This window comes from Odocoileus virginianus, chromosome 2 (assembly GCF_023699985.2).
Source record: "Odocoileus virginianus isolate 20LAN1187 ecotype Illinois chromosome 2, Ovbor_1.2, whole genome shotgun sequence".
Classification (NCBI taxonomy): domain Eukaryota; kingdom Metazoa; phylum Chordata; class Mammalia; order Artiodactyla; family Cervidae; genus Odocoileus; species Odocoileus virginianus.
Window position 1 is genome coordinate 71,262,616 of NC_069675.1, and position 13,207 is coordinate 71,275,822.

Genomic DNA, 13,207 nt, shown 5'->3' on the forward strand with positions numbered 1-13,207 from the left:
GGATAATCACAGGTTTCTGCTAAGACACTCAACTATATTCCAGATTTTGGCACTTTTCTCTACTTTGAGGCTGAATTCTTTGAAGACAAGGACTATAGACTCAGGAGTCAGATGGTCTTGGATTGGATCCCCTGTGAATCTTTATACCATTTTGCACAGAACTAGATGCTCAATAAACATTTAATTCCTGTTTAATACTTTTCATTATTTTGACCCACTCTAGTCATGGTTTTAGGTAGACATTATCTTTTCCATTTTAGTTATTTAATTATTTAATTATTTAAATTAAATAAATATTGCATAGTTTATTAAAAAATTACTTATGTGTTTAGTTCAATATCTGACTGGATAAAAGTTATAGGTAACTTGGTTCAACTACACATGTCAAAACTATGACTGAACAAAATTCCTCTTCAAATGTTGTAACCAGCAAACTGTTTTCCCTTGATTTTTAATGGATTGCTTTTCTATTGAAAACGAAGTACCAAAAAAAAAGAAAACGAAGTACCAAATCAAAGACTTGGCTTGTAAAGGTTTTTGTACCTTAGGAATGAATTAGTATAAAAGTAGTTGATTTTAACATACATTTGTCTTCAGTGGCTATATACCTTCAGTTCTTAATGTATTCCAGATTTTTTTTTATCATCTTTTTTAAGACTTTTAATCTTTTTTACTTTAGTTTAACTTGCTTTATGATTTTTATCTTTAAATGCAGTTGCCACATTTTTATGTAAGACAAAAGTATTTAAATCCATGCCATATTAACTTTTTATTTTCTCCTTAGGAACTGAGAGAAAGCTACAATACACAGCAGTTAGCCATTGAACAGCTTTATAAGATCAAACGTGACAAACTGAGGGAAATTGAAAGAAAAAGATCAGAGTTAATACAGAAAAAGAAACTAGAAGATGAGGCTACAAGGTAATGTAGTTGATAAATTTATTATACTATATTGCTACTAAAATTCTAATTTTTGTTGCCCATATCTTTAGTTTGACTATGAAAAATATAAGGGGAATAAAATTATTATCCTAAGATGCTAATTAGATTCTAAAGTTTACAAGTTTAGTCCTTCTTTTGCAGACTGAGTTTACAGTAACCAATTGTAAATGTTCCCTTAGTGAAAACTACAGGCTTTGGAGTTCAACCTGGATTATCTTGATCTACCATTTACTATCTGAATGACCTTGGTTAAGTCACTTTACCTTTTGGAACCTCAGTTTTTACTATCTGAAAAATAGAAACAGTAATGCATACCTCATAGCTAATTCAGAGTTAAATAAGATTAAAGAGCCAAGGCAACTCACTCCAGTATTCTTGCCTGGAGAATCCCATGGACAGAGGAGCCTGGTGGGCTATAGTCCACGGGGTCGCTAGAGTCGGACATGACTGAGTGACTTCACTTCACTCACTAAAGAGCCAAGTATAATGTTTAGTGGGTAATAAACACTCATTATTTTTGTCTCTCCATAGTAAATCTATTACTGTTTCCTGAGAAATCATAAAAACCAAGTACTTAATTTTATAGAGTATAGTATTGAGTGCAGAAATGCCATGTTGATACAGTTTTCTTTGTATATATCTGGGCTACATCAACTGCCTACATTTGAAGCAAAGAAAAGTGAGACAGTTGTGTATCTGAAGCATAGAGCCATTCCTTTAGAGACTTCACATGACTTTTTTTTCTATTGGTAAGATTCTACTTCTGATACGTTCCTATGTTTCTCCCAAGTTCTCTAGTGTCAGAAATTATTATAAATTAACAAATATCAGCACACCAGCATTTCTTTACCCTGGAGAAGAGTAGAAGAGTAATGTCCATCAAAGAGCTACTGGGAAGACAAGAAAGACACATTACCATATAGCAGGCCTGTTTTCTTACTAACTTCAGAATAACCACCTCAACACATTTTTATTTAGTGGTCACTGTTGACTGTGATGCAGGTAATCTCTGGGTTACTCCTTGTCTCTAGAATCCTCATAATTCTAGTAGGGGATTCAGACAGCTAAGCAAATAGCTGGAACATTTTTTACTCTAAGACTCATACTTTTGTGACTCCCTATCAAGAGATACTGGAGTAATATAGATGCAGAGGCAGTAAAGTTTAAACTAAGGAGGTTTTTATCTGCCACCTAACTTGTGCAGCATTGTGTGCCCAAGGGACCCGTGCAGTGGCCGCACCACTAGTCACTGTGCTAGGACTTTCTGTTGACACATGCAAGTATCTTGATATCTCTCCATCATTGCTCATGGTTCCTTTCAGCCCAGTAGACCATATAAGCAATACACATTTTCATTTTATTCATCATCTTCACACATTATCTTACTTTAGTAGAGGGAAGCAATCAGAACATGTAGGATTGGTTCAGAGCTGGCTCTTAGTACTACATTTTGACTTCTTGGCCACTTGCCCAGCTGTTGCCTTCTCGCCCAAAGCTATTGGTAATAGTCAGGTTTTCCCATTGTAGGTCTGGTCTCTTTGCCTTGTGTCCAACTTTTGAAGCATCTTCTGGCCCTGGACCAGTTTCTCATCCACAAACTTAGAAACTTTACCAAAATTTAATTTTATATTCTCTTAACTCTCTCATCTTTTCTTTATCCCAATAAATATGTGGCAAGTACTCTGATAGTGGTGTTCATAATGCTATGGCAGTTTAAATAAAGGTAGGTTGGGTCATCCTAGACATGAGAGACTGTCAGGGAACCTTACCAAGGACCTAGGAAAGGGAATATTGGTTGGAATTAAGTCAAGACTGCTAGAGAAGCATACCTCTGAAAGGAGCGGTGGATGTCAGTTACAGAAAATGCTAGAGAAAGCACTCTGCAAAGTGATAGAGGGTGTAGGAGGGTTTGCAGAGGGTTGAGTGGAAGCTAGTTGTGTGATAATGAACCAGGAGTATGAAGGGGATGAGGAGAAAGGGTTCATGACTAAGTGGGTCTACAGTTTTTAAAATTATCTAGGATTTCCAAATTCTTCCAGGAATTATAGGAATAGAGATACAGAATTAAGCCAAGACTTCCACCTTTGTGGGGCATAAGTGCCCCCCAAAACCCAGGATGCATCAGACACAATTGTCACAGCCCCTGATAGTGTGTGCTGAGGCTTGAAGAAGGTGTTAAATTTGGTGATGACTGCTCTGCCTTCAGTAAGATCATCAAAAGTATGTGCAGGAAGAACTGTGGTGAGCATTAATTCTGTATGATCACAGGTCATCTTGACTAGCTAGAAACCAAGCTGCAGTTGTATCAAATGTCATAGAAACTTGTACAGAAGCACAGACCTCTTGAGGAAAAATGATCTGTTATCCAAAATCTAACAAATGAAAGAGACTTTTAAGTGATAATATAAGAAGTAATCTGTCTGTCCAGAAGCATTTCCTATTTTCACAGCAATGACTAAATCCCTAAAACAGGGATTAGCTAGGATAGTGAGAGTAAGAGTTTGACAGCAGTCCTGGTGAAGAATCTAGAGAGAAGGGAAGGAAATTTAAATACAGTTTTTATATTTGCTTTCTGATTAGTTCCATTTCAGTTTTTTCCCACTTTTTTTCCCCTTGGTTTTGGGAGATTGGCTGGGCAGGAAGAAATCTGAGAGTGTGAGAAATTGTTAGTCATACACTTCAGCTCATCTGTTTGTCCATAGTTTCTCTCTTGATTAATTGATTGACTAATTGGTTTTTTCCTTCAGCCCTGATTCCCTGTGGTTTCTCCACTTCCCCCCCACATGTCTTCGGTGTATGTAATAAATACATAATTATGTTTAAGATTATATTTAAATATATAAGAATATTAATTTTTCTTCAGTTTTTCAGGAAGATCTGTTATATTTTTATTTTGCATAAAAGAAATTTAGGACATTATGCAAACTTTTTCTTTTTTATAAAGGAAAGCAAAACAAGGAAAAGAAAACTTATGGAAAGAAAATCTTAGAAAGGAGGAAGAAGAAAAGCAAAAACGACTCCAAGAAGAAAAAGCACAGGAAAAAGTTCAAGAAGTGGAGCGGAAAGCTGAGGAGAAACAAAGTAAGGATAAGGATAAAAATAATTGGTCTGATTTTTCTGAAACAGAGTTAACAAAAGCAACAAGAAAAAAAGATTCTAATGAGGCAAAAAGAAGAAGAAGAAAATTTAAATGGATGCTAATTCTTTTTCTAAATTAAACTTGGATGAGAAGATATAGTCTTACTAAAACAGATTGAGGGTAGAAATCTTAAAATGACACAAAGAAAAGAAAGTAGTCATCACTACCAGTGCATAAACCTGGACACAGTGTTTATAATTGAAGTAATTTAAAATACTTTATTTCACTAGTGTAACTAAACTGTTTATTTTAATGAAGTAACAGTAAACTGTTAAGTCTTTGCACAGTGAAATTTTCTCAGATGATATAAGGTTGTTTTTGGTACCCCTCCCCAGTGTATTTCTAAAATATTAACAGTTTAAGTATTATTGTATCTTTTCTGGATACACATATTTTAGAATCCTTAATAATGATACAATGTATTAAAATTTTTATAAGTTAAAGCATTTATTCTACAAATGAACAAAGTAAAATATCTTTAATCTAGTAAGTCTAGTATACTTGTGAGCCCTTCTGCTGTTTTTGTTTTTAGAACCATACTGATGAATCTGTAATTAACCCTGTTTATACTGGCTCACTTCCTCATCTGTGACCTCCCTCTTGTGCTCATCTTCCCTGTGATTCTGACCTCCACAGATCAAATTAAGCCTCTTGCAGCTTAGTCTCCCTCCACCTGGCACAGCTCAGTCACCAGCCCTCACCTTCCCTTATCCATGCGTGTGACACGTCCTGCCAGTCGTCTCCTTACTGCCTCCTACTTAAGACAGTTATCCTTGTTTGTTTTTTATATTGATTCTGTGACTGTTAAAAATACTTAAATCCAACAAGCCTATGTCAAATGGATTCTCATTATACTGTTTGATGCTCAGTTTGTTTGTTTTTTCTTTTTGAGCTCTTCATTGAGTCATAGCAAAGATGTGTATCTGTGAAAGAAGTAAATAATAATAATCTTCTCTTTAGGTGAGCCAGCTGGTACTTTGGTGAATTACAGAGCGTTATATCGCTTTGAAGCAAGGAACCATGATGAAATGAGTTTTAATTCTGGGGATATAATACAGGTTGGAAACTAAGTCTTTTTTTTTTCTCATGAATAAGCTGAGTGCACTGTACTATTTTACTTTCAATAATAATACTGAGTATACTATTACGGGGCTTCCCTGGTGGCTCAGACGGTAAAGAATTACACAATAATTTACCATTTTAAAAATACATCTTTAGCGTTACCTCATTTGGTTCTTAAGACATACTACAGATCTGCAGAGGACATTACAGGTAAGGAAGACTTAGACAAGCTGTAATCCTCAGCGGCACACTGCCAGCGGGGAGTGAGAGTACATGTCTCTGCATTTCTAAACCCAGTGTTCTTTTCACTAGGCCCTGCTGCTTTCTGCCATGAAAAGTGACACTGATCTTATTTTAATAATTACCAATGACATTTGGGAGAGCTAGTTATTTTCTGACAACCATTAAAAGAGTTGAAGGAGTTAGGTTCTGTAGTTCTAACTAGATGCAGAAGAAAAAGGATTTTATTGTATAATCACAAGCCATGTAAAATGGATGAATAAGAAGATGCAGGGATAGCATTGATGGAGCTATTGTGATACATTAGGAAGAATGCAGGCTGTAGAAGCATAGCGACTTGGACTTCAGTTTTCTTCTTAGGAAATAAAAGTTATATTACCTAGATTACCTAGCCAGTGTCTGTTTTCTTTTTTTAACCTGCGTTGTCACCAGTTTGGTGTATTTTATCAGTTGAGTAGCAAAAGCCGAATGGTACCTGGACTAGGGTTTACAAGAACTGGCTCTTCAGATGCTCAGTATCCTCCCCAGCTGCACACTGCTTCTGTTGCCCTTGCCACGGTGGCTGTGCGTAGCTGCCCAGCTGAGGGAGGTCCGTTACATAGGCAGCTGAGTCCCGTCTCCTGGCCCAGCCATTCCTCCTTGTCTGGTTGGTGGTGACAAGGCAGTGTCAAGAATGAAGAAATATAGCCTGTCTGGGCATGTCCAGCCAAGAGCCTACTTATATTTTTGATTAAATCTTTTGTTTCAGCAAATTCTTGTTGGAGGCTATACTAGGCTAGGGATATAGTAAACAATTCACAGTCTCTGCTTTGAATAAGTTTATAGTTTATTGAGAAAGATAGACATCCCAAGGAAGTAGAAGAAGGGTGTGGACTGCTGTCCACTCTAGAACAGACCTTTCCCACAGTCAGAGAGCCAGTCTGGTGGTGGTGACAGCAGGAACATGAGGTTAGCTGGAGTTTCTTGAGTGCTTATGTTCTCTGCTGAATCCTTGATGTAAAGAATGTCATGAGTTACTGTCAGATATCTGATTTGGAGGCTTCCCAGGTAGCACTAGTGATAAAGAACCTGCCTGCCAGTGCAAGAAATGCAAGAGATGCAGGTTCAAGCCCTGGGTCGGGAAGATCCCCTGGAGGAGGGCATGGTAACCCACTCCAGTATTCTCCCTGGAGAATCTCCATGGACAGAGGAGTCAGGTGAGATACAGTCCATAGGGGTGCAAAGAGTTGGACATGACTGGAGCAGCTTAACATGCATGCACACACCTGATTTGGACAGCTTAGTTAATAATGGTGTTCATTCACTAAGAGAGGAAGATTAGAAGGAGGAAATTTAAGTGAGAATTATAATGAGTTCAGTTTGGGATGAGTTTCAGATTTCTGGGCAGCAGTTATGTATCCAGAGAGATCTAGCGAGATCGCTGGCAAAGGTCAGAGGGGGCCAGTTTGGATGTCATCAGTGTGTTGTGATGGTCATTGAAGACGTGACTGTGGCAGAGCTCCCCTAAGGGGAATAAATAGGGGGGAAGATGGCTGAGGGTGCACTTTCTGGGAAGCATGGACACTGAGGGGACCCGGAGAAGAATGACTGGGGGAAGAAACAAAACAGAGTTTAGCGTCAGGGAAGTTTGAGAGGAGTGGCCCACATGTAAAACAAGACAGTGCTTTAAAAAAAAATAACCATTGTATTAGCAACAGCAGTTACTATTAACCTGGAGGAGAAGAGTGTTAGTTGAGTGGAGTAGTGGAGGAAGAAGCCAGATTTCTGTGAGTTGAGGAACAGTTGGAGAGGAGGAAGGAGGAGACAGTGAGTATATAAAACTCTTGAAGGAGCTTGGCTTCTGAAGGGGAGAAGGAAGTGAAGGTGGAAATAATGACAAATGTGGATTGAGGGAAGTTGTTCTGTTTTCTCTTTTTTTTAACTTTGCAGAAGCTTGAGCGAGTTTAATGATAGAAAGGGTCTGCAGAGAAAAAGGGTTAATGATACCAGAAAGAGTAAATTACTAATAGAGGGAGATTTTCTTTTCCAATTAAGCTATAATTTACATTTAGTAAAGTACAGAGCCATCAGTGAATAGCTCCAATAATTTATACACATATGTAAATCTTTGAAGGGGCTTCCCAGGTGGCTCAGTGGTAAAAGAATCCACCTGCCAATGCAGGAGATATGAGTTAGTCCCTGGGTCAGGAAGATCCCCTGGAGGAGGAAGTGGCCACCCACTCCAGTATTCTTGCCTAGGAAACCCCCATGGACAGAGGAGCCTGGTGGGCTGCCGTCCATGGGGTCGCAAAAGAGACACGACTTCACAACTAAAACAACGACAACATAAATCATTGAAGCCACCGTTCAGATCAACACACAGAACACAGAGCGCTCAGGCCTCCCTGTCAGACCTCACTGTTCTGACCAACGGATGGAGAAAGATTCTTCACAATGTGGAGGGCTTGGGATCTAGAGCCCAGGAAGAGGGAGAGGTGGAAGGACTGGGTGCATTTTCCCTTGTGGTTGGAGGGCTGGATGGAAGAGTGGATAGGATCATAAATTTTGCTGAAGTAGAGGTGAGGTCAAATCTGAGGGCTTCTGTATTGTTGGTAAGATGGGAGGCAAGATCTAATCAACTTAATGCGAGAAAGTGGCAGAGGAGGTTTGAGAGAAAGTGCAATAAATTAGAAATTCCTCTGAACCCTAGCAACATTTTCCATCACAACCTATGTTTCTAGTCTTATCTGTTAATGCTGTTTTTGAAGTAATAGTTTCTCTAGGCCTGTGATAATTTATATAAAATTTCCTAGCTTAGGTCTCTATGTAAACTGCCAACTAGAAATTAATTATAATCATAAATGACAAGTATGAAATTGATTAAAATTGACCACTTACAAAGCAAATATGGCCTGACTCTGAAGAATAAATGAATGGGCATTTTCTTTTTCATAAGGTTGAAAATATTAGGAAACAATATTAAAGAAATTATGCTTTTAAAAGTTTGTAAGAAAAAGAGGAAATTAGTATTTGAACACCAGTACTCATACATTTCAGTAATTCCTTACCTTGAGACCAAATATTTAAATCAGGTTTAGGTTGCATAATTCCTGGGGTTTGTTGTTCTTGCCTTCATGGAGATTCTACTGGTCTTTGTGAACTGTTTTTGTGTATTAACTTGGATAAAATTAAAATTTAAGTTTAAAGGGGCACCTTGTCAATTGTTGGAGGTAGTAACCTATTGTAGAAAATGCTTTAGCTATGTAGTTAGATGGACTTGATTCTGAAAATTAGGCTGCTGGACAGTGTTCTGCATCTCTTCTCTTTGCAAATATGTGGCTTTCCAACCACTGATAATTCTTTTTGTTTCATAGGTTGACGAAAAAACTGTAGGAGAACCTGGTTGGCTTTATGGTAGTTTTCAAGGAAATTTTGGCTGGTTTCCATGCAATTATGTAGAAAAAGTGACATCAAGTGAAAAATCTGTGTCTCCTAAGAAGGCCTTACTTCCTCCTACAGTATCTGCTACCTCAGCTTCTGAGTAAGTTTTTAGCTAATAATGGAATTTATATGTCACTGCACATGTTTGAATCCCTAATATGCATTTGTGTCAACCTGATATTTAATCATATTGTAATCTGCACTGGACTCTGTCAGAGTACCTTTTGTTCCAAATTTAATACTGAAGTTTAGTAAATAAAAACATAGGTCATGATTTTTTTTTAATAATTTGTGTTTAAGCACAATGTATATTATATATGAGTAGATAAATTGGTAGTACTTCATTAGATTCTAAACAAGTATACTTATATCATATTGTTATATTTATAGGTCACTTTCTTCAAACCAACCAGCATCTGTGACCGATTATCAAAATGTATCTTTTTCAAACCTGAGTGTTAACACATCATGGCAGAAAAAATCAGCTTTCACTCGCACTGTGTCCCCTGTGTCTGTGTCACCGATTCATGGACAGGTTTGTATGTTTCATTTTTGTGTGTTTTATTCTTCGACATTGCTCCTGCTTCATATGAAATAGAATGAAGATTTTTGCACAAAGGCTTCATTGATTCATTTACCAGTTTGTAGCATTTAGTTTAGGTTCTTAACCATTCGTATGTGATACAAAGTTGAAGAAATTATTAGGGGTTTCTCAACAATTTATTCTCTTAGTAACAAATTGCTACCAGCTAAGGTTTCTAAACTCAAAATATCATCTTTACAAATCTGATTATATTCTTAATGTGTAGTTATTGTAAGAAGAGCTGTGGGCTTGGAGGTTTTTTTGTTTGTTTGTGTTTTCCTTAAATAAGTCATTGTGTGAGAACTGTATTATATGTATATTTAGCCTCTAGTTTAGATGTAACCAAGATGCAAGCATTGTTACATTGCTGGTGATTTAGTCACTAAGTTATGTCAGACTCTTACAACCCCATGGACGCCTGCCAGGCTCCTCTGTCCATGGGATTCTTCAGGCAAGAATACTGGAGTGGGTTGCCATTTCCTTCTCCAGGGAATCTTCCCGACCAAGGAATTAAACACAGGTCTCCTGAATTGCAGGCAGATTCTTTACCGACTAAGGGAAGCCTGTTGTTACATTAACATTATTAAAAAGAAATTGCAGACTTTATCAGAATAGAGTCCTGCAGATTTCAGCTTACTCAGAAAATGTTTATTGTGTGACCATAGGTCCTAGGCATTTATTCTGTGCTAGAAATTTAATGGAAGAAAATTCTGTCATTAGTGAGTCATCAGCTAATGAAGACACAAATAAATATTTTATGAAATCCTAAGGGATGTACAGAAGAGAGAGCATTTCAGTTCAACCAGTGGGAATCAGAGCAGCCTTCACAATGGTTAAGGCATTTCAGTAGAACCCTCAAAAATGAGCAAGCTTTAACAAACAGAGAGGGAAAGTTATTCATATGAAAGAACAATTAGGGGGAAGTCACTGAGGTATGTTAACACAGGATTTATAGGAAACAAGTATTGTTTATAGTGTGGCTAGATTACCAGATTCATAAAGAAAGAGTTAAAATGTAGTTGGAGAGAGAAGTTGAGATTTATTTGTGAAGCATTTAATGCCATGCTAAGCAGCTGGCAGTGGAAAGTCCATGTGAACGTCGCTCAGTCGTGTCTAACTGTTTGCCACCCCATGGTCTATAGCTTGCCAGTCTCCTCTGTCCATGGAATTCTCCAGATCAGAATACTGGAGTGGGTAGCCGTTCCCTTCTCCAAGAGATCTATCAAACCCAGGTCTCCCACATTGCAGGCGGATTCTTTACCATGTGAGCCACCAGTGGAAAGTGCATGAAGGTTTTCAAAAGGAGAGTTGAGTTGTGTATTTTAGAGAGAGAACTCCGGCAGTCATATAGAGGCCAGACTGGTAGAAGGTAGCACAGGGAGGAGACCGCCAAAGGGAGGATATCACAGTAGTAACAGGTGATGCTGTGAACCAGTGTCACAGAGGTGAAAATATACAGAAGCAGAGAGGGACTGAAAAAAGTATTAGTTAACGAAAATTTGGCAATCCTTTGAATGTGAAGAATGAGGAAGAAGTTGAAGTTAAAGATACCTCTTCAGGGTCTTTAGCTCAGGTGACTGAGGGTGGTATCATTGTGCAGTGCAGAAGGAATGGGTTTGGTGAGTTCTAAAAGTGATTACATTTCAGATGTATAACTTAGGTATTTATATACCTAAGCATGAGGGCCAGGCCCAGCAGGCAGCTTGATTTACAAGTCTAGAGGTCAAAAGATAAAGTTACAGTTAAAATATAGATTTGAGGGCTTCCCTGGTAGCTCAGTGGTAATGAATACACCTGCTAATGCAGGAGACAAGAGTTTGATCCCTGATCCAGGAAGATCCCACGTGCCACAGAGCAGCTAAGCCTGTGCGCCACAACTACGAGCCTGTTCTCTTAAGCCCAGGAGCCTCACCTGCTGAACCCACGCAGCCTAGGGCCTGTGCTCCACAAAAGGAGAAGCCGCTACAAGAAGCCTGAGCACCACAACTGGAGAGGAGCCCCCACTCCCCGCAGCTAGAGAAAAGCCTGTGCAGCAGCGAAGACCCTGCCCAGCCAGAAATAAAATAAATAAATAAAAGCATATACTTTTTAAAAGATACAGACTTGAGAAGTCCTAGGCATAAATAAAATTTTAAGAGAAATCACGTGAAACAGGAAAAGAAAGAGGCTGGACCAAAGAGGAGCTGTCAGTCACCAGATGGTGAGCTTCAGGAAACTGGAGGGGTTTCAGTGATGTCACCACCAATCAGAGATCAGGGAAAGTAAGGGTTTGAAGAAGCTTTTGGCTCTGACGTTATCAGTGACCTTGTCAAGAAGTTCAGTATTACAACGGTTGCAGAACCTAAATTAGAATGGACTGAGGGGTGAAATTGGAAACCAAGTGCAAGACTTCTGTTTCTTTAAGGAAGTTAGAAGTAGAATTAAGTAGAGAAGTAAAGAAATTAAAGATTCAAAAGAGAGAATTCACAATGTTACAAATATTTTTAGAAAATGAGAAGACACGGTAGAAAGTTTAGAGCCCAGGTAGAGGGGTTAGCCTTATCAACAAAACAGAAACCCTCCTTCCTCTAAGAGAAAAGAAAGGAGAAATAAGGATATGAAGAAGTTATGAGACAGAAAACAAAAGTGGAGGAAGGTTGAGCACAGCTGCATCTCCATTCCTAGTGGAATAAACAGAATCCATTGCAATGAGGAGACTTGGAAGTGAGGAGGGAAAGGGTTTCCCTTTTCATTTGTTATGTGATACATACTTAGTGGGTCTGTGAGTACGCATCTTCAGTACCCAGGGTTTGCCTTCCATATCCATGGTGCTTAATACCAAGGTGTTTCCTTGAATGGTAAGTGTTGGGTCTTTAAATTCATAGAAGGCTATTCAGATGGTTGTCTGTCATATATAATTTTAAATCAGTTAGTAGATTAAGATTATCTTAAATCATCATTGATAATAACTCACCATCATACTAAACCGGTCTGCTGTTTGAGCAGTAAATATGTTATATCCTAGGAATCAGAAATCACAGTTGTCATTGTTTTCTGTTTGTTTTTAATTTTGTGGTTTTGTATTCACAGGGACAGGTTGTAGAAAACCTGAAAGCACAGGCCCTTTGTTCTTGGACTGCAAAGAAAGAAAACCACTTGAACTTCTCAAAACATGATATTATTACTGTCTTGGAGCAGCAAGAAAATTGGTGGTTTGGGGAGGTTCATGGAGGAAGAGGATGGTTTCCGAAATCTTACGTCAAAATCATCCCTGGGAGTGAAGTTAAGCGGGAAGAGTAAGCACTTAGTTTTGTGTGTTTACATGAGATGTGAATGTTGCCAGTTTCACTGATGAGTCAGCCACAGTACAACTGGCTGTGCAAGAAAATTAGAAATTTAAACTTAAGTCTGAATATCAGATTGGTAATTCCTAGAGTGAAAAAAAATCATACCTAAGGTATTTGTACCAGTTTTAGAGTATCTTTTATTCTAGTTATTTCAGATTCCTAAAGTTTTCAAAGTGCTTAAAATTTTAGATTGGTTGCTTTGTTTGTACTAGTAGGTCAGTTAGAGAAGTTATTTTCATTTCCTTTGGAGCTTTCTCCCTTGTTGTTTACTGTAAACTGTCAATATTTAGACAGATCTTTACTGAGGTCCTCGCCTCTGCCTCTCCCATCTCTGGATCTCCAGAGTTCCTTTGCAGGTCACCTTTCTTGGTGCTCATGCATACTATGTTGTAGCTATTTCCCTTCTTACCTATATTCCTTATTAAGTCATTAGCTCCAGGAGGTGGGATTCATCTTTTTTGTTCATTTTTTAGGTTTTTGATACCTAGTGTGATC

At 38.2% G+C, this 13,207-nt stretch overlaps 1 protein-coding gene across 7 annotated transcripts in view; it reads left to right on the forward strand.

The window, feature by feature from the left end:
• Positions 1 to 13,207, forward strand: part of ITSN2 (intersectin 2) — a 120,123-nt gene that overhangs the window by 65,595 nt on the left and 41,321 nt on the right. For all 7 annotated transcript variants that reach the window (XM_020870444.2, XM_020870446.2, XM_070450997.1 and 4 more), the window contains 6 exons: positions 785 to 921; positions 3,887 to 4,023; positions 5,042 to 5,139; positions 8,737 to 8,903; positions 9,194 to 9,338; positions 12,456 to 12,661. In XM_020870444.2, coding sequence (XP_020726103.1) covers positions 785 to 921; positions 3,887 to 4,023; positions 5,042 to 5,139; positions 8,737 to 8,903; positions 9,194 to 9,338; positions 12,456 to 12,661 — 890 coding nt within the window. The remainder of the gene's footprint in view (positions 1 to 784; positions 922 to 3,886; positions 4,024 to 5,041; positions 5,140 to 8,736; positions 8,904 to 9,193; positions 9,339 to 12,455; positions 12,662 to 13,207) is intronic.